Below are 22,000 nucleotides of genomic sequence, written 5' to 3' on the forward strand. Positions count from 1 at the left end.
AGAGGCTAGCAGCATTGGGGGGCTGAGCGGGGGGCGGAAGGAGAGGAGGGAGAGGCTAGCAGCATTGGGGGGCTGAGCAGGGGGGGTGGAAGGAGAGGAGGGGTGCAGAGCAGGGCGGGGGGGAGGAGGGACAGGCTAGCAGCATTGGGGGGCTGAGCAGAGAGGGGCAGAAGGAACCTGTTCCTCCCCCACTCTGAACTCTAGGGTACAGATGTGGGGACCTGCATGAAAAACCTCCTAAGCTTATCTTTACCAGCTTAGGTCAAAACTTCCCCAAGGTACAAAATATTCCACCCGTTGTCCTTGGACTGGCCGCTACCACCACCAAACGAATACTGGTTACTGGGGAAGAGCTGTTTGGACGCGTCCTTCCCCCCAAAATACTTCCCAAAACCCTGCACCCCACTTCCTGGACAAGGTTTGGTAAAAAGCCTCACCAATTTGCCTAGAGAAAAGGAGGACTTGTGGCACCTTAGAGACTAACCAATTTATTAGTTATAAACTGGTAATAGCTTATCTAAAGTGATCATCAGGTGGGCCATTTCCAGCACAAATCCAGGTTTTCTCACCCTCCGCCTCCAACACAAATTCACTCTCCTGCTGGTGATAGCCCATCCAAAGTGACAACTCTATTCACAACGTGCATGATAATCAAGGTGGGCCATTTCCTGCACAAATCCAGGTTCTCTCACCCCCTCACCCCCCTCCCAAAAACCACACACACAAACTCACTCTCCTGCTGGTAATAGCTCATCCAAAGTGACCACTCTTCAAGTTTAAATCCAAGTTAAACCAGAACATCTGGGGGGGGGGGGTAGGAAAAAACAAGAGGAAACAGGCTACCTTGCATAATGACTTAAAGTGACATATGACACCTGATGATCACTTTAGATAAGCTATTACCAGCAGGACAGTGGGGTGGGAGGAGGTATTGGTTCATATTCTCTGTGTGTATATAATGTCTGCTGCAGTTTCCACGATATGCATCCGATGAAGTGAGCTGTAGCTCACGAAAGCTCATGCTCAAATAAATTGGTTAGTCTCTAAGGTGCCACAAGGCCTCCTTTTCTCTAGGCAAATTGGTGAGGCTTTTTACCAAACCTTTTTTTTTAAAAAGTCTTCTTGTAAGAAAACTGAATGCTTTTTCATTGTTCTCAGATCCAAGGGTCTGGGTCTGTAGTCACGGCTGTTACTCTGAAACCTGTCAATTTGCCTAGGTGACTACAGACCCAGACCCTTGGATGTGAGAACAATGAAAAAGCATTCAGTTTTCTTACTTCTATTTTTTTTTAAAAGTCTTCTTGTAAGAAAACTGAATGCTTTTTCATTGTTCTCACATCCAAGGGTCTGGGTCTGTAGTCACCTAGGCAAATTGACAGGTTTCAGAGTAACAGCCGTGACTACAGACCCAGACCCTTGGATCTGAGAACAATGAAAAAGCATTCAGTTTTCTTACAAGAAGTAAATAGAAATAAAGAAATCCCCCCTGTAAAATCAGGATGGTAGATATCTTACAGGGTAATTAGATTCAAAAACATAGAGAACCCCTCTAGGCAAAACCTTAAGTTACAAAAAAGATACACAGACAGAAATAGTTATTCTATTCAGCACAATTCTTTTCTCAGCCATTTAAAGAAATCATAATCTAACCCGTACCTAGCTAGATTACTTACTAAAAGTTCTAAGACTCCATTCCTGGTCTATCCCTGGCAGAAACCAGCATATAGACAGACACACAGACCCTTTGTTTCTCTCCCTCCTCCCAGCTTTTGAAAGTATCTTGTCTCCTCATTGGTCATTTTGGTCAGGTGGCAGCGAGGTTACCTTTAGCTTCTTACCCCTTTCCAGGTGAGAGGAGCTTTCCCCTGGCCAGGAGGGATTTCAAAGGGGTTTACCCTTCCTTTTATATTTATGACAGGGGGGGACGAAGCCTGTTTCCGGACAGTGGCCGGAGGAAGCTGGACTTTGTGCCAGGCCCATCCCGGGAGCCGGATCCCTCCCGGGCTCTCGTCTTCTTTCGCTTTTGACGCTGGGGAACCTGCCAGGGCGGGACGACGCCCCTGTTTCCTAGAAGACACAGGGGAAACCTCAGGGGCAGGCTGGGGTGAAACCCTGCGGCGCCCTGACCCCCCTCCCGCCCCCGGCACGGCTGTTGCAGCCCGGGAGAGGGAAGTGGGCCCCGGGAGCCGGCGCGCGCCCTAGGGAGAAGGGCTCTGGGTGCTGGCGAAGGTGGGAGCCGCCTGCGGAGATTCGACCGGCTCAGGAACAACTTCCACTGGACCCTGCAGGTGAGGGGGGGTCGCTCACCGCAACTCCGGCCCCGGCATGTCCAACCTAAACCTCCCCCACTGCCCTCAAGTTGCTGTGGGGGTGTCCCGGCGTCCCCGGGCGATGCTCTGGGACTGCTCCCCGTGGAGCCGGGCAGGACTCTGGGGGCGTCTCCTCTCGGGGAGCAGCCTGGCTGCAGGACACCCAGCTCCCCCGGCTTCCCCCTTCCTGGGTCTGCCCCTCCTCTGCCCCTCCGGGCGCTTCCCACAGCGCATCCGCCCAGGCGGGGTCCTGGGGCGGCCAGAGGGTCCTGCCCCCCAACTCTGCAGTCAGACGGGACTCTCAGCCAGCCAGTAACACAGAGGGTTTATTAGACGACAGGGACATGGTCTAACACAGAGCTTGTAGGTGCAGAGAACGGGACCCCTCAGCTGGGTCCATTTTGGGGGGCAGTGAGCCAGACAACCCCGTCTGCCCTTCACTGCATGTCCCAGCCAGCCCCAAACTGAAACTCCCTCCAGCCCCTCCTCCTCTGGACTTTCCCCTTTCCCGGGCCAGGAAGTCACCTGATTCCTTTGTTCTCCAACCCTTTAGCTCTCACCTCGCAGGGGGGAAGGGCCCAGGCCATCAGGTGCCAGGAAACAGGGTGTCGGCCATTCTCTGTGTCCAGACCCCTGCCCACACCTGCCCTCTAGGGCTCTGCAATGATCATACACCCTTACCCCACCCCCTAGATACTTAAGAACTGCCTAGGGGAAACTGAGGCACCCCTACACTATTCAGAGGAAACATTAAGAACAGCCCCACTTCGTCACAGGGAGGTTTAGGTTGGATATTAGGAAAAGCTATTTCCCTATGAGGGTGGTGAAACACTGGAATGGGTTCCCTAGGGAGGTGGTGGAATCTCCTTCCTTAGAGGTTTTTGAGGTCAGGCTTGATGAAGCCCTGGCTGGGATGATTTAATTGGGGATCGGTCCTGCTTTGAGCAGGGGGTTGGACTAGATGACCTCCTGAGGTCCCTTCCCGCCCTGATCTTCTACGATTGTATGATATTTCCTGGCGGGTTGCATGGGCCCCTGGTGCCTGGGCTCCCCCAATCTTCAGGGCCCAGCTCCGGCAATGTTTGGGGCTGGGTCTCGCCCAAGGCACCCGCCACGGGGGAGGCGAGGGGGGGTTTCCTGGACCTGAGAGGGGCCCTAGGAGCACGTGCCCTGACAGTGGTGGGAGGCTGCCACGTGGAGTATGCTGCCCTGACTTGGAAGCAGATTGCTATTTACAGGGGTTAAAAGGGGGCAAATCGGAGGGAGGGTGGGGTGGCCCGGACCTGAGGAGGGGCGGATCAGCTGTTTCCCACCTCCCTGCTCTGGCAGGGGCTGAGTGAGTCTCACCAAAAAAAAAAAATAAATAAAAGCCCCAGGGTTAGGCGTGGGCACAGCCGGCCCCTGCTCACCTAGGGCCGCCCCACACCTCTTGGGCTGATGGCCATGGCGTCCACCTGTATGGTTGCTCCCCGCCAGCCAGGCTCCACTCTGGCCACAGCAGGCATCAGGTGGCCCAAGGGAGCCCAGCTAGGCTAGGGCTGGGTGCAGTGGTGGATTAGGGGGAGGAGAAGCCCTGGACCCCGGCAGGAGCCGCGCTGGGGGGAGGAGAAGCCCTGGACCCCGGCAGGAGTCATACTGGGGGGAGGAGAAGCCCTGGACCCCGGCAAGAGTCATACTGGGGGGAGGAGAAGCCCTGGACCCGGCAAGAGTCATACTGGGGGGAGGAGAAGCCCTGGACCCCAGCAGGAGTCATACTGGGGGGAGGAGAAGCCCTGGACCCTGGCAGGAGTCATACTGGGGGGAGGACGGGGAGGAGAAGCCCTGGACCCCGGCAAGAGTCATACTGGGGGGAGGAGAAGCCCTGGACCCCGGCAAGAGTCATACTGGGGGGAGGAGAAGCCCTGGACCCCGGCAGGAGCCGCGCTGGGGGGAGGAGAAGCCCTGGACCCTGGCAGGAGTCATACTGGGGGGAGGACGGGGAGGAGAAGCCCTGGACCCCGGCAAGAGTCATACTGGGGGGAGGAGAAGCCCTGGACCCGGCAAGAGTCATACTGGGGGGAGGAGAAGCCCTGGACCCCGGCAAGAGTCATACTGGGGGGAGGAGAAGCCCTGGACCCCGGCAAGAGTCATACTGGGGGGAGGAGAAGCCCGGGCAGAAGATGTGGGGCTGAAGTCCCCTGCTCAGGAGCCCCAGCCACCCTAATGGCAGAAGCTGCAGGGCTGAAGCCCCGACCCCACTCTGCGTGGAACTGGCCTGAACCCCTCTCTCTCCCATCCCCCCGGGGAGCTGGCTCTCGCCCTCCGGCTGTGGAGAAATTCAGCCCAAATCTACCCACACTGATAGCTCCACTTCGCCCATCATCACACAGCCACGAATGGATTTAGCCTAGGAGGCAGGGTCCGCATTCGCCCCATTTGGCAGGTGGGATCTAGGGCACACAGAGGTGAAGTGACTTTCCCAAGGCTAAGCAGGGAGTCTGTGGCAGAGCAGGGAACCAAACCCAGAACACCTGAGCCTTAACCACTAGGCAACCTGCGCACCCAAGGAGGGGGAACCCCCGCTGCCACTTTGAGTGTGTGGGTGGGAGCAGGCACTAGCCAGCCCCCAGGAGGTGGGGAGCAGGGAGAGATGGGAAAAGGGACGTAGGTGGGAAGCAAGAAGGGGAAAGCTTCAGGAAGGGGAGCAAGGACTTAGAGGAGAAACAAGAGAAAGGAAAAGGGGCAGGGAGAGCAAGAGGAGGGGAGAGGAGAAAGACTCCCCACTGCTTGTCCCTCCCATCCACCTTCTTCCCGCAGCCATCAGCGGCCTCAGCTCCCAAACACACACCCCTCGCCTTCAGGGCAGGAGGGGGCGGAAAGGAGTGAGCAGTGGGCAGGAGATGCTCAAGGGAGGGGACCTAAGGGGAGGGGGCAGAACGGGGGCAGGAAGAGGTGGAGGGGGGCAGAGTGAGGGCGGGGGCCTTGGGGAAGGGGGCGGAGCCGGGATGGGGCACCCATCAGCAAAACCAAAAGTCAGCACCTATGAGGATAGGGGCTGAGGGGCAAAATCAGGGATGGGGGGAAAGAGCCAGGGTTAAGCACAAGGGTGAGGTGCTGCCAAATGGTGACGGAGGGTAAAACCCGGCCCAGGCAGGGGCAGAGGGGGAACAGTCGCCCCGGTGGACTGAGACCCCCCCGTGTTTGCAATAATGGGGGGGGGGGGCAGAGGGGCTTTTTTATTTCCCCTCCCACAGAGGGCACCTCTCAGCCCGGGCTGCCCAGGGTGGGTGCTTCAAGGCCCGGGCCTCTGCCGTCACCGACAGGGGGGCTGCAGGAGACTTCATTCAGTGAAACATTGTACGTACACCCCCTCCCTCCCCGAAACAAAGAATACCTTATTAGTGTATCTGGCTGCGTAACGTCTCATAGCAGGTTGCCAAGTTGTCTTATTGCTGCTGGAATTCCCTGAATTCTTAATTCGGAATTTTTCTTCTTCTTTTTAGAGCAGAAGTTTTGTCTTCCACTCTGACTGAATTTCTGGCCCGGTCTCAAAGCTTTGTTTTCATTCAGTCCACCAGTGGGGATTGCATTTTTGCAACTGTTATATCCCACAGACGTTGATGTGCTTCCCACCTCCCTTGTATCTAACCCCAGCTGATCGATTCTGAGGGGTGAAAAGATCCTGCTGCTGAAACCAGAATTGTAGCCGGCCTATTTACTCTGAATCTCAGGTTAACAGAGGAGGGGAAAGTTCGAGGAGAAGCACCCAAGGTTACACAGCAAGTCAGTGGAAATCCTGGCTCTCATTTATCAGGACTTTTCTTCAGAATCCCAAATTACAAACTTTCTGGATTTCCCTGGTAAATTCTCCAAAGGCCTGATCAGTTTAATCTCTCTGGTATATTCCCCCGCCCCGCTGTATTTCCAGCAGCAGCCCCTATTACCCGGCAGGCTCATCAACTGAAACTCTCATCTTTCCAAAGGTCATCTTGTGCGTATTTCGTTGTGTGCTGAGCGAGACAAGCCAGAAGAAAGTAGGGAGTGTGATTGGGCTGGGCCTGGGCAGAGTTTATCCGAAAGCTCTGGGAACAAGAGAGAGATCTGTGTGATACTAGTTTATATCACTTTCTGTCAGCTGCAGTTTTCAGCATTAGGTTTGCTCCCAACAGAAATAACAGGGTAGGTTTGCTTATTTTGCTAGGCTGCTTCTCTGGCTCCTTTGTTTGTTTGCGGGAGAAGCCCGAACCTAGAACTCTTTGTCTCCCCACTAAAGTGTGTCTGAGTTTGAGATCCTTAGTAACAACATTTATAATCATCCTGTGTCGCGTGTCACAGAGATCCTGAGCACTTTACCAACAGGAGGCTCAGTTATGCCTCCAAAGCTCGAGCCATGGGGTGGAGGAGGAGAAGGTGGTACATCTTCAAGCCGCGGTGGTAGGAGGGGCGTTTGTGCGGGTGGAAGCTGCTGAAGCCCTGGGGCCACCAGGAGCCCGGGGGAGGGAGGGTTGCCCTCACCAGTACGGGAGAGATGAAGGAGCACCCAGGCCACACCGTGCCTGGCTCCTCTGGGGTGCTCAGGACAGCTGGCAGATGCCGTTTGCCATCAGGGCATTTAGGTTGCAGCAATCTTATGGCTTCCATGTGCACGGGTGCGTTTGGGGGAGGGAAAGGACTTTTGTTACACAGATAAAATTACACAGGATCTTTCCAGGGGACAAGACAAGATGTCACATTTATTATAATAACACAATTTGATTTATGACCAAGAACTAATATCTAATACCTATGTATACTCACACACACACACACACATCAGGTGTCCTGCAGCTGCTAGATAGTTACCAGTCCTGATTGTAGCTTGAGTTCGTGGCTTGGGTTCGCAGCTCGGGATCGTAGCTGGTGGCGGCTCACTGGCCAGGAAAGCCAGGCACGAGGGAGGGCTGGGGCTCTGTTGGGCGCGCACCGATGCCCCTTGATGCTGGAAGCAGAACGTTACCCAAAGTCTTCCATCTCCCCCATCCTTTTTGTAGGTTTTTAGTTTGAATCCAGAGCCTATAGGTCTTGCTGTGTCAGGCTGCCTCTGGGTTCAGTGTGATTGATCACCCATCAATTGTAGACATGACTTTCAGCCTGGGACCTGGCTTTGATCTTCCTTCCATTGTACTTTTGTTCTTTCCTTTTGAGGGTGGACTCTTCTTGCTTTGTCAGGGCTGTTGTCTGCATCTTCAGCCCTTGGTGTTTACACTTGATTTCATCAGGGCCGGCTGGGGCTGGAGGTTGATTCCATCATCCATACAGACCTCATTCCCACATCGAAACTACACGAATCAGGTTACAGCAGGGTTTTGCAAAAATGAAGGTTTGCAGCAGGGTTTACAAAATGGAGTGAGCATTTCAAAATGGGGTTTGGGACAAGTTAAAATGGAGTTTGGGTTACAATATGGACAAGTGTAAGGAATGGCAAACAGAGAACAGAAGTTACTTATAAAGTTATATTAATAAAGTGAACAATTAAAAGCAATTTCATTGATCAGTTCTACACTTTTTGGCCCTCTTCTCACCTCCACCATCACTAATGCCTCTGTGTGATGACAGCTATATTTTGACCCTGTAATAAATAGATCGGAACTGCTTCTGCCAGGAAAAATGTCAGGTGAACCTAGATGGCCCTCAGTCGGGGAAATAGGAAATCCAAAATACTTCTCTCTTTTTTTCTACCCTTTGCCCCAAGAATAAAATATACCTGCATGGAGACAAGACCATCTGGCTCATCTTTACCCTACAGACATCAAAATCTCTTTCTGAACAAGCCCTTTCATTTCCAATGAGATATTACCCCAGGAGCTTGCTGGAATCTACACTCTGGCGAACCATAAGGAAATTAAGAGTTTAAATTATCCTCCACGTGTCCCATGTCCCACTACAATGAATTCAGGCGGGGACGTTTGGAAGCTGAACAATTTATGTTTCTATCCCACTGGCAAGTTTCAGCAAATTAGGACAAGTCAACAAATAACAACCTCATGTATCAGTAACTGCTAAGGGTAACAATTCACTACCTCTCCCAGCTACAGGTAGCAAATTCCTACAGATATCAGTTTCACACACCCTATTATGTAAGACACTGCTACCCGTAGGAATTAGCTACATCAGAGATCGGGGGGTTGTCATGTTAGTCTGTATCCACAAAAACAACAAGGAGTCTGGTGGCGCCTTAAAGACTAACAGATTTATTTGAGCATAAGCTTTCGTGGGTAAAAACCCCACTTCTTCAGATGCATAGAATGAAAATTACAGATGCAGACATAAATATACTGACACATTGTTGCCGGCACCCAGTGCCGAGAGGCTGAACAACAGCTTGAGTTGGTTCGTTATCCGGTGTGCTACACCCAATAATCACAACGGGGTGGAGAAGCAGAAAAGTTTATTTGAAGCTTCAAAAAGGTACAGGGAGATTTGAATCTCAAATCCTGTACAACAGAGCAGGAAGTTACACAGGCTTTTATACATCCTTTTTCCCAGCATACTTATCCAATAGCAAGCTGCTCCAAGTATCCATATAGCCAGCCAATCCCGTTCCCAGCTAGTTCCCTGATTCTCTGTATCATTTGTTAAACTATACATAAAGCTGCTTTATTCAGCATTGTTCTTCCATATCTCCCCTGTTTGGCCTTGCTTAGTTTCAGGCAGTCTGACTCTGCAACATACTGTTGCAGATCCTCAGCATAACTGCTGCGAGTGCCTCCAGGCAGGAGCGGGGGGGCCAAGGACACCGGGGCCTAGTGCGAGGGGGCTTCATCGACACTCGTGGTCTTCCATCCCCTCGAGTTACCTAGTGGCCATGCCCCAGTGTTCCCAACACCATGAAGAGAAGGGAGTTACCTGACAAGTGGAGAGCCAGTGTTGACAAGGCCAATTCGATCAGGGTGGATGTAGTCCACTCCAATAATAGATGAGGAGGTGTCAATTCCAGGAGAGGCAAAGCTGCTTTTGTAATGAGCCAACCACTCCCAGTCCCTATGCAAGCCCAAACTAATGGTGTTAGATTTGCAAATGAATTTTAGTTCTGCTGTTTCTCTTGGAAGTCTGTTTCTGAAGATTTTTTTGTTCAAGTATAGCTACTTTCAAGTTTTCTAGCGAAGTAGGAGGTGGCAAATTCATACAGAAAGCAGGTTTCAGAGGAGCAGCCGTGTTAGTCTGTATTCGCAAAGAGAACAGGAGGACTAAACTGGGAGAAGTGGTAGATACGCTGGAGGGGAGGGATAGGATACAGAAGGACCTAGACAAATTGGAGGATTGGGCCAAAAGAAATCTGAGGAGGTTCAATAAGGATAAGTGCAAGGTCCTGCACTTAGGATGGAAGAACCCAATGCACAGCTACAGACTAGGGACCGAATGGCTAGGCAGCAGTTCTGCAGAAAAGGACCTAGGGGTGACAGTGGACGAGAAGCTGGATATGAGTCAGCAGTGTGCCCTTGTTGCCAAGAAGGCCAATGGCATTTTGGGATGTATAAGTAGGGGCATAGCGAGCAGATCGAGGGACGTGATCGTTCCCCTCTATTCGACATTGGTGAGGCCTCATCTGGAGTACTGTGTCCAGTTTTGGGCCACACACTACAAGAAGGATGTGGATAAATTGGAGAGAGTTTAGCAAAGGGCAACAAAAATGATTAGGGGACTGGAACACATGAGTTATGAGGAGAGGCTGAGGGAACTGGGATTGTTTAGCCTGCAGAAGAGAAGAATGAGGGGGGATTTGATAGCTGCTTTCAACTACCTGAAAGGGGGTTCCAAAGAGGATGGCTCTAGACTGTTCTCAATGGTAGCAGATGACAGAACGAGGAGTAATGGTCTCAAGTTGCAGTGGGGGAGGTTTAGATTGGATATTAGGAAAAACTTTTTCACTCAGAGGGTGGTGAAACACTGGAATGCGTTACCTAGGGAGGTGGTAGAATCTCCTTCCTTAGAGGTTTTTAAGGTCAGGCTTGACAAAGCCCTGGCTGGGATGATTTAACTGGGAATTGGTCCTGCTTCGAGCAGGGGGTTGGACTAGATGCCTCCTGAGGTCCCTTCCAACCCTGATATTCTATGATTCTATGACTTGTGGCACTTTAGAGACTAACCAATTTATTTGAGCATAAGCTTTTGTGAGCTACAGCACTGAATGCATCCGATGAAGTGAGCTGTAGCTCACGAAAGCTTATGCTCAAATAAATTGGTTAGTCTCTAAAGTGCCATAAGTCCTCCTTTTCTTTATACAGAAAGCAGTTTCACACACCTAATAGTGTAAGAAACTGCTATCTGTAGGAATTAGCTACATCAGATTAAAAAAAAAAACCAAGGCGTCCTTGTGGCACCTTAGAGACTAACCAATTTATTTGGGCATAAGCTTTTGTGGGCTAGAACCCACTTCATCAGATGCATGCAGTGGAAAATTCAGTAGGAAGATAGATATATATATACACGTGCATCTGATGAAGTGGGTTCTAGCTCACGAAAGCTTATGCCCAAATAAATTGGTTAGTCTCTAAAGTGCCACAAGGACGTCTTGTTTTTTTCTTGGTTTTTTTTTTTTTTTTTTTTGCTGATAGAGACTAACACGGCTACCACTGAAGCCTACATCAGATAGCAATTTTTAGCAAAGTAGGACCTGTCGCTGCTACAGGTAGCAAATTCCTACCGATATACCTGTAGTGTAAGACACTGCTACCCATAGAAATTAGCTACATCATATTGCAGTTTTTAGCAATTTAGGACAAGTCAGCAAATAAGAACAAACCTTATGTTCTTGGTGGTGATGGGGGACTACAACTCCCCAGACATCCGTTGGGAAAACAACACAGCAGGGCCCAGATTATCCAACAAGTCCTTGGGACGCATTGGAACCAATTTTTTAGTTCAGAAGGTGGAGACAGCTACCGGGGAGAGGCTGGTCTAGCTCGGATTTTGATGAATAGGGAGGAACTGGTGGAGAATTTGAAAATGGAAGGCAGCATGGGTGGACGTGATCATGACATTGTCGAGTTCACGAGTCTAAGGAATGGTAGGAAGGAGAACAGGACAATAAAGACAGTGGAGGCAGACGTTAGCAAACTCGACGAGTTGGTAGGTCAGATCCCATGGGAAGCAAGTCTAAGGGGAAAAGCAATTTAAGACAATTGGCAGTTGTTCAAAAAGACATTATTAAGGGCACAAGAGCAAACTATAACACTGCATAGAAAAGATAGGAAGAGACCACCTTGACTTAACCAGGTGATTGTCAATGGTCTTAAAAAAAAAAGAGTCCTACAAAAAGTGGAAACTCGGTCAAATGACAAAGGATGAACATAAATAAATAACACAAATATGTAGGGACAAAATTAGAAAGGCCAAGGCACAATACGAGATCAAACTAACTGGAGACATAAAGGGTGACAAGAAAACATTCTGCAAATACATTAGAATCAAGAGGAACACCAAGGACAGGAAAAAAAGAACAGGGGGACTTATGGCACCTTAGAGACAAACACATTTATTAGAGCATAAGCTTTCGTGGGCTACAGCTCACTTCATCGGGTGCATAGAATGGAACATGTAGGAAAAAGATAGATGTATACACAAACAGAGAAGGTGGAAGTTGCCATACAAACTGTGAGAGGCTTCTTGTCAACTGTCTAAATGGGCCATCTTGATGATCACTACAAACTTTTTTTCTCCTTCTGATAATAGCTCATCTTAACTAATTAGCCTCTCACAGTTTGTATGGCAACTTCCAACTTATCTGTATGTATATATATATCTTCTTACTACATGTTCCATTCTATGCATCCGAGGAAGTGAGCTGTAGCCCACGAATGCTTATGCTCTAATAAATTTGTTAGTCTCTCAGGTGCCACCAGTCCTCCTGTTCTTTTTGCGGATACAGACTAACACGGCTGCTACTCTGAAACCAAGGACAGGGTAAGCCCATTACTCAATGAGGGGGGGAAAACTAACAGAAAATGTGGAAATGGCAGAAGTGCTTGTCACGGAGTCCCTGGGCAATGCTCTGGAGCTGCTCCCCATGAAGCCAGTCAGGACTCTGGGGTAGTCGCCTTTCTGTGAGCAGCCTGTCTTCAGGACACACAGCTCACACGGCTTCCACCTTCCTGGGTCTGACCTCGGAGCATTCAGCATCCTCTGCCCCTCCCTGCGCTTCCCCCCAGTGAGTCCACTCAGGTGGGGCTCCTGGGGAAGCCAGAGGGTCCTGCCCCCCAACTCCGCAGTCAGACGGGACTCTCAGCCAGCCAGTAAAACAGAAGGTTTATTAGACGACAGGAACATGGTCTAAAACAGAGCTTGCAGGTGCAGAGAACGGGACCCCTCAGCCGGGTCCATTTTGGGGGGCAGTGAGCCAGACAACCCCGTCTGCCCTTCACGCCATGTCCCAGCCAGCCCCAAACTGAAACTCCCTCCAGCCCCTCCTCCTCTGGGCTTTGTTCCTTTCCCGGGCCAGGTGGTCACCTGATTCCTTTGTTCTCCAACCCTTTAGCTCTCACCTTGCAGGGGGGAAGGGCCCAGGCCATCAGTTGCCAGGAAACAGGGTGTCGGCCATTCTCTGTGTCCAGACTCCTGCACACACCGGCCCTCTAGGGCTCTGCAATGATCATACACCCTTACCCCACCACCTAGATACTTAAGAACTGCCTAGGGGAAACTGAGGCACCCCCACACTATTCAGAGGAAACATTAAGAACCGTCCCACTTCGTCACAGTGCTCAATGACTTCTTTGTTTCGGATTTCACCAAGAAGGTTGGTGGTGATTGGACATCTAATGTAGTGAATTCCTGTGAACATGAGGTAGGATCAGAAGAGGCTAAAATAGGGAAATAACAAGTTAAAAATTACTTAGACAGATTAGATGTCTTCAAGTCACCAGAGCTTGATGAAATGCATCCTAGAATACTCAAGGAACTGACTGAGGAGATATCTGAGCCATTAGCGATTATCTTTGAAAAGTCATGAAAGATGGAGAAAAAACGAGGAGTCTGGTGGCACCTTAAAGATTAACTGGTTCATTTGAGCATAAGCTTTTGTGGGTAAAAAACCCACTTCTTAAATTCCAGAAGACTAGAAAAGGACAATTATAGTGCCAATGTACAAAAAGGGAAATAAGGACAACCCGGGGAATTACTGACCATTCCGCTTAACTGGTGTACCCGGAAAGATAATGGATCAAATAATTAAGGAATCAATTTGCAAACATCTAGAAGAAAATAAGGTGATAAGTAACAGTCACCATGGATTTGTCAACAACAAATCTGTCAAACCAACCTGATAGCTTTCTTTGACAGGGTAACAAGCCTTGTTGATGGGGCAGGGGAGGAGGGGAATTGGTTGACATGGTAGATCTTATTATATGGTATATGGTATAAGCTGTGTCACATGACCTTCTCATAAACAAACTAGGGGAATGCAACTTAGATGGAGCTACTATAAGGTGGGTGAAAAACTGGTTGGAAAACCCAGAGAGTAATTATCAATGGTTCATTGTCACGCTGGAAGGGTATAACGAATGGCGACCTGCAGAGATCAGTTCTGGATACGTTTCTGTTCAATATCTTCATCAGTGATTGAGATAATGGCATAGAGAGTACATTTATAAAGTTTGCAGATGAAACCAATCTAGGAGGGGTTACAAGTGCTTTGGAGGATAGGGTTAAAATTCAAAATGATCTGGATAAACTGGAGTTAATAGGATGAAATTCAATAAGGACAAATACAAAGCACTCCATTTAGGAAGGAACAATCAGTTACATGCATACAAAATGCCTGACTAATCTAATCTAATTAGTCATGCCTGATTAATCTAATTGCCTTCTATGACGAGATAACTGGCTCTGTGGATGAAGGGAAAGCAGTGGACGTGTTGTTCCTTGACTTTAGCAAAGCTTTTGACACGGTCTCCCACAGTATTCTTGCCAGCAAGTTAAAGAAGTATGGGCTGGATGAATGGACTATAAGGTGGATAGAAAGCTGGCTAGATTGTCGGGCTCAACGGGGAGTGATCAATGGCTCCATGTCTAGTTGGCAGCCGGTATCAAGTGGAGTGCCCCAAGGGTCGGTCCTGGGGCCAGTTTTGTTCAATATCTTCATAAATGATCTGGAGGATGGTGTGGATTGCACCCTCAGCAAGTTTGCAGAGGACACTAAACTGGGAGGAGAGGTAGATACACTGGAGGGTAGGGATAGGATACAGAGGGACCTAGACAAATTGGAGGATTGGGCCAAAAGAAATCTGATGAGGTTCAACAAGGACAAGTGCAGAGTCCTGCACTTAGGACGGAAGAATCCCATGCACCGTTACAGACTAGGGACCGAATGGCTAGGCAGCAGTTCTGCAGAAAAGGACCTAGGGGTGACAGTGGACGAGAAGCTGGATATGAGTCAGCAGTGTGCCCTTGTTGCCAAGAAGGCCAATGGCATTTTGGGATGTATAAGTAGGGGCATTGCCAGCAGATTGAGGGACGTGATTGTTCCCCTCTATTTGACATTGGTGAGGCCCCATCTGGAGTACTGTGTCCAGTTTTGGGCCCCACACTGCAAGAAGGATGTGGAAAAATTGGAAAGAGTCCAGGGGAGGGCAACAAAAATGATGAGGGGACTGGAACACATGACTTATGAGAAGAGGCTGAGGGAACTGGGATTGTTTAGTCTACGGAAGAGAAGAATGAGGGGGGATTTGATAGCTGCTTTCAACTACCTGAAAGGAGGTTCCAAAGAGGATGGATCTAGACTGTTCTCAGTGGTAGCAGATGACAGGACAAGGAGTAATGGTCTCAAGTTGCAGTGGGGGAGGTTTAGGTTGGATATTAGGAAAAACTTTTCACTATGAGGGTGGTGAAACAATGGAATGTGTTACCTAGGGAGGTGGTGGAATCTCCTTCCCTAGAAGTTTTTAAGGTCAGGCTTGACAAAGCCCTGGCTGGGATGATTAGTCGGGGATCTGTCCTGCTTTGAGCAGGGGGTTGGACTAGATGACCTCCTGAGGTCCCTTCCAACCCTGATATTCTATGATTCTATGATTCTATGAAAATGGGAAATGACTGCATAGGAAGGAGCACTGTGGAAAGGAATCTGGGGGTCACAGTGGATCACAAGCTAAATATGAGTCAACAGTGTAACGCTGTTGCAAAAAAAGGAAACATCATTCTGGGATGTATTAGCAGGAGTATTGTAAGCAAGACGTGAGAAATAATTAATCCGCTCTACTCCGTGCTGATTAGGCCTCAGCTAAAATATTGTGTCCACTTCTGGGCGCCACATTTCAGGAAAGATGTGGACAACTTGGAGAAAGTCCAGAGAAGAGCAACAAAAATGATTAAAGGTCTAGAAAACACGACCTATGAGGGAAGCCTGAAACATGATAACAGTTTTCAAGGACATAAAAGGTGGTTACAAGGAGGAGGGAGAAAAATTGTTCTCCTTAACCTCTGAGGATAGGACAAGAAGCAATGGGCTTACATTGCAGCAAGGGTGGTTTAGGTTGGACAACAGAAAAAACTTCCTAACCGTCAGGGTGGTGAAGCACTGGAATAAATTGCTTAGGGAAGAGAATCTCCATCAGTGGAGATTTTTAAGAGCGAGCTGGACACACACGTGTCAGGAGGAAAGGTCTAGATAATACTTTGTCCTGCCATGAGTACAGGGGGAAATCTGCTACCTGTGGGCATTTGCTACAGCAGATAGCAGGTTCTTACGATCTACTACATATTGATAACTGATAGCAGTAGCTCATTCCTACAGGGAGTCCTCCTCTCTGGATCCAGCCAGGGGCAGCCTGCCTGCACCCCAAACTCCTCATCCCCGGCCTCGCCACACCCCAGAGCCCTCACCCCCCCACACCCGAACCCTCTGCCTCAGCCCTGAGCCCCAGCCAGAGCCCTTGCCCCCCCCACACACTCCAACCTTCTGCCCCAGCCCTGAGCCCCCTCCTGCATCATGAACCCCTCATTACCAGCCCCACCCCAGAGCCCTCACATTTTTACATTATTTTAAATATATATATATATGCTTACAAGGCAGGTGTGTGTGTGGGTGTGGGGGGGGAGACTTGGACCTGTTCTGGGCACCACCAAAAACTATACAAACTTGCCACCCCTGGGGCCACTCCAAGGATTTGGAGGACAAAGAGTAATGTTCCTACCGGGAAATCAGCTATGGCTGTAGAAATACCCACACAGATTCAGAAGACCTGTCCAGTCACTTCTCCACTGCCAGGTTCAGATTCGTTTGCCAATCTGCTTTATTTACTGACAGCCGTAGGAACCGATAGCCAGGAGTAATTTTCCCTTCGGGCGTTCTTGCAAGCGTGCAGGTGTTTTCATCCAGAACTCACTCCTGTGAAGCTCCAGAGTGAGAGAGTGAAAGATGGAAGGCAAACACGTGAGGCCAGAGTCGGTGCAACTCATGCAGGGAGGGGGAGATTTTCTAAAGCTCCTAAGGGATTCAGGAGCACAAGCCCTGTTGATCCTAACTCCCCTGTGTTTATGAAAATCTCCCCCTCTGAGTGTAAATTGCACCTGTCTGTGCCCATGAGGCCTTTTGCATCCCAGACGGGAGGAAGCTGACCCCATGGGAGGGCAGGTGAGGCTGCTACTGCCCTCAGGGTGTTTCTGGCGGGGAGAGGGTAGCTTTTGCAGGTGCTCAGTGACTCACCCACCAGCCCTGTTCCCTCCTCCCCTCTCCACCATGCACACTGATGGCCTCCATTCACTGACCCCATCCCTGGACAATGCACAACCCAGGGCAATGCAGACAGCCCCCCTGGCTGCTTCCCTTACATCACTTCATCTATTCTCCTACCCCACACATGGCCGCTGATTCTGTGGGCATTCATCCCCAAAGTGTCATGTGTGATGCTGACGTGTGTCGACACACTCATTTCACCCTGGCCTCTCCTGGCCCTGCCCACTTGGTCTCTCCTTTCCAGTACCCCGAAAGGGGACAGGCATGTCCCTCATCACTGTCAAAGAAGCCGGCCACACCTCCTCCATCCCCATCCTCCTCAAAGAGGCTGGCCATGCTCCCTCCATCCATCCCCCTCCGTCTCCATGTACATCCATCCTAAGTGCTCTGCTTCCCTGTACTGGGTCCAGTCGTACCCTGTGCACCATGATTTGAGGACTTCAGTTACTCAGCAGGAGGTTAGGGGTCTATTACAGGAGTGGGTGAGTGAGGTTCTGTGGCCTGCGATGTCCAACAGGTCAGACTAGATGATCATGATGGCCCCTTCTGGCGTTACAGTCTATGTGAGGGTTCAGCTTGGCAAAAGCTGGGCTCTGCCAAGCCATGCTACCAGAGAGTCCAGCTTTGCTCACTGTCTCCCTGTCCCTTTTTTGTCTTTGTCCCAAGCGAGTTCCTGTGTCCCTGTGAGCCCAGTTCTTTAACAAAGACAACTGACACCTTCCTCCTTGCTCTCCAGCTCCATGCTTTTGTTCCACTTCACTGCAGAGAGATGAGGGGAAGAAACTTGCTCTAGGAGTTGACGTTCAGGCCCTGAAGCTTCCCATTGATCTAGGTTGATTCAAGCCCAGACAGTCCAAGTGTTTCTATGTTTCAAAAACTTAGTCTGATTTCATGTCCATGGGAAATTAGAAATAAAGCATAAAATTTTACCAGTGAGGGTGATTAATCGTTGTAACAAACTACCCAGGGAAGTGGCGAATTGTCCAGCTCTTGTTGTCCTCAGCTCAAGCTTTGGTGCGGGGGTGCTGTCTACAGGGGAAGGTGACCATCCACTCTCATATTGTCACCACTTTTACAAAATTGTGATAAATCTGGTACAAAGAATACCTTGTAAGGTAAGTTGTAATCTGCTGCATATTATTATTTTGTTATAACGTGTGTATCAACGCTGTGTAGGGAGTTATGAGATTTTGCTGTATGTTTGTAACTCAAACATATTGTGAGTCTGAGAAACGCCCAAAGGTCTTTGCCTTTCATATAACTATGAATAACTGATGGCAAACCACGTACACCAAGGAACTGTCTGACCCCTGATGTGCTGGCCGCCACTTCCCACAGCTCCCATTGGCCGGAGACGGTAAACCGCAGCCCCTGGGAACTGCGGACGGCCGTGCCTGCGGATGGTCGATGTAAACAAACTGTCTCACGGCCCGCCAGCGGATTACCCTGACAGGCCGCAAAGGTTGCCAGCCCCGGCGCTAGATGATGTTACATTGATGTGTGTGGCCAGGAAGCAGAGAAGGAGCTTGTTCAGAAAGACGAAGGGCAGCCCAGCAAGCAATGCTGTGATGCCCCCCCACCCCTGTCCCGAGGTAGCAAGATCCCCAGAGAAGCCTCACCTGGGACAGATGTTACAGGGAGATGGAGCTGCTTTCCCCAAAACAATAAGTGGCCTAAGCCTACCACACTCAAGGGCTTTGCCTGCACCAGCTTGTTTTCCTTAATATCGCCATTCTTATTTATCCGTTCACTGGGAGTATGGTAACACCTACATGCCCCAGCCGAGATGGGGGCCCCATGGTGCTGGGCCCTGGACACGCCAATAGTGAGAGACCATCCCTGCCCTGGAGAGTTTCTTGCAACCAGACAGCCGCTCTGGGGTTTTAGCCACAGCAACCTCTAACCCTGCTCGGAACCGGGGCAGACAAGGACTGCGGAGGAAATCCCTTCCCTTTTGGTGTATGTTAGGCAGCAGTAAGGCGGGTTACCTCCTCCCCCCTGCCCCACTGTCGCAGCATCACACTCACTCACCGTCCGGTTTGTTATTTCTCCTGTTCCCCAGACCCAGCTACGATGACGGGGAAGAGTCCCTCGTTCTCCCCCGGCTCCACAGCGAGCTCCGCTCTGCCTGGCTACGTCGCTCTCTGCCTCGTTCTGCAGGTTCACAGGCTGGTGTCAGGTGGGTGCACGGAGACCCCGCACAAGGACCAGTTCTCTGCCTCCTGCCCTTGTCCTCCCTCTCCATCATCTCTAAGTTTTTACCTTTCGAGTCACCACCTACGTAGTGACGATCTGTTTGCATATCTGCACGCTTTGTAAGCCCTCCCGCCCTCCCTACAGCAGCTGGGGCGGTGCCCTGTGCCGGAGTATCAGAGAATCAGGGCCCCCCCACGCCGTTGTCCCCGGGGTGTCCATGAGAAGCGTGGAGCCAGATTCAGAGCCAATACAAGTAATGCTTGACATTCACATATGAACCCTGTCCTCATCCACATGTGGAGGGCACTGCATGGGTACATGGCATGCGTATTCTAATACAAGATACTCTCTCTTACTGTGTGTCTTACTGCTGAATTAACGCACCCCGCAACCCCTCTTTGATTTAATTTACACATTTCACAGCACAGTTCACAGTGACTGGACCTGATCATCCAATCACCGCGGCTGTCGGTGGGGAGGCCGCCCTGCCCTGCCACCTCTCCCCCAGGATGAACGCTCAGAGCATGGAGGTGAGATGGTTCCGATCCCAGCACTCTGCAGTTGCACACCTGTACCATGATGGGCAGGACTGGTACGGAAATCAGATGTTGGAATATCAGGGAAGGACAGAGCTGCTGAAAGATGACCTCACCAATGGAGGTGTTTCCCTGAGAATATACGATATCCGACCTTCTGACGAGGGACAGTACACTTGTTTATTTCAATCACTTACCTTTTTCCACGAAGCCTCCGTGCTCCTGCAGGTGGAAGGTTAGTAACTTGTTTCAGAGCTGTTTTTACTTCAGGCACATTGAAGGGCTTGCTGAAATGCTCTGTACTCTGCGAATGCTTCTAAACTTTGCTTTGCAAGTGAAGGTTATGGAAGAGTTCAGCTTTCATCCATGTCCATTAGGTGGTTCTTACTTCTGCTCAAACTATCAGTCCCCTGGGTTATGTAGCAGCTTATCCATGGTCCTTAGAGAAAATGAAGGATATGCACATATGATAAAATAGCAATGAATAAGAGACAGTGGGGCCAAATGGACTGGGAGTCAGGAGCCCTGGGCACTGTTCCTGGCTTTGCAACTGAACTGTTTTGTGGCCTTGGGGAAATCTCTCTGCCTCGGTTTCTCGTCTGTGAGCAGTGCCCAGCACGCTGGCATCATGATCTCAGTTTGGGCCTCTAATCTCTATCATAATTAAAACTGGCTGAACTTGTGCAGGCTTTACACTCCAGAACATAGGGTTTCTCCGTCCATCGGTCTGTCTGTAACACAATAACTTCTGAATGCCACCTCTGATCAATTCCAAAATTTTAGGGAATTTTCTTGGCATCAAAGGCTAGAATTCTGTTGATCTTGGGGACAATCAGAAAACAAAAATGGGGGACATATGGAGCTGCTATCTGTTGATGGCACCCATTAACACCTTGAAGCATGACTGCCCTGCTCACCCTGCCAACAGAGTTTATCATGTTGACACCTCCAGTGATAGAAGAGAAATAATTGTTCTCCCTCCGTGGGGTGGATACTCAGCCAGCAGGGGCAGCCAGAGGGAGAGCAGAGAGGTGGAGACTTCCTTCCTTCCTTCCTCCTTCCCATTGTCCTGCCTCCTCAACACCTGCTCCAGATGGGGGAGAGGGCACCAACCATCCACCCTACCCTTCCAATCTATGGGGGAGAAGAGACACCCAGAAACCATGGCATGATGGGAAGGATGAGGACCCAGTGTGGAGGACATGGAAATAGGACAGTAAAGGGACAGCGTGGGTGGAAGTGGGAATGGGAGTGTGCACACAGAACCCCTGGTATGTGGGGGATTGGGGGGAGTTGCAGGGAGTCCCTGAAATAGAGGGGGATGGGACAGTGACTTGTGGGGGGTATGGAGGTATGCAAGGAGCCCCTCATGCATGCGATGCACTCAGCCTAAACAAGATACAAAGTGTGTGAATTAACACCTTTGTGATTTCAGTGCAAGTCTATGTGTGCGTCTTTTCAGATTAACAGTGTCCCATTTCACAACTGATTTAAATTAAATAAAAATTAGACACCCCTCATCCAAAAGAAGAGCGTTACACGCTGACTTGCACTGAAAGAACCAAAGATGTGAGTTGAAATTGGTTGGGTTTTGCTGGTACCAGTTTGTGAGTCGTCTAGCCCTGAGACTCAAACACTCTCATTAACGCAAGATTTATTGAGACTGGAGAGCGTCGATCATATTAAAACAAAAAGAAATGGTCTCTATAACCAATCTAGCCTGACACTACAGAGCTCTTCTAGGCCTAATCCAAAGCCCAGAGCGTCAATGTGAGGCTTTACGCTGTCTTCAAGGGGCTCTGGATCAAGCCTTGAGAGTGGATAGAACAATACCATACATTGGGGTGGCCAACTTGAGCCTGAGAAGGAGCCAGAATTTACCAATGTACCTTGCCAAAGAGCCACAGTAATATGTCAGCAGCCCCCCATCAGCTCCCCCCACGCCCGTCGCTCCCAGTGCCTCCCACCCACCAGCAGCCCCGCTGATGAGCGCCTCCCCGCACCTCCCGATCAGCTGTTTCGTGGTGTGCCGGAGGCTCTGGGGGGAAGGAAGGAGGAGCGAGGGCACAGCAGGCTCAGGGGTAGGGGGCGGGAAGGGGCGGAGTGGGGGCAAGGCCTGTGGCAGAGCCAGGGGTTGAGCAGTGAGCCACCCCCCGGCACATTGGAAAGTTGGCCCCTGTCGCTCCAGCCCTGGAGTCGGTGCCTAGACAAGGAGCCGCGCGTTAACTTCTGAAGAGCCGCACGGGGCTCCGGAGCCCCAGGTTGGCCAC

The 22,000-nt window shown here is 50.3% G+C and overlaps 1 protein-coding gene across 1 annotated transcript in view; it reads left to right on the forward strand.

Annotated features, from left to right (window-relative positions):
• The first annotated feature begins 1,827 nt into the window (after positions 1-1,827).
• The window catches only part of LOC140904265 (butyrophilin subfamily 2 member A2), a 52,268-nt gene continuing 32,095 nt past the window's right edge, over positions 1,828-22,000 (forward strand). Inside the window, exons 1-3 of the mRNA XM_073326760.2 lie at positions 1,828-2,288; positions 19,061-19,177; positions 19,618-19,965. Coding sequence (XP_073182861.2) covers positions 19,072-19,177; positions 19,618-19,965 — 454 coding nt within the window. The 5' untranslated portion in view covers positions 1,828-2,288; positions 19,061-19,071. The remainder of the gene's footprint in view (positions 2,289-19,060; positions 19,178-19,617; positions 19,966-22,000) is intronic.

The sequence above is a fragment of the Lepidochelys kempii genome, chromosome 28 (assembly GCF_965140285.1).
Source record: "Lepidochelys kempii isolate rLepKem1 chromosome 28, rLepKem1.hap1, whole genome shotgun sequence".
In the NCBI taxonomy this organism is placed as follows: domain Eukaryota; kingdom Metazoa; phylum Chordata; order Testudines; family Cheloniidae; genus Lepidochelys; species Lepidochelys kempii.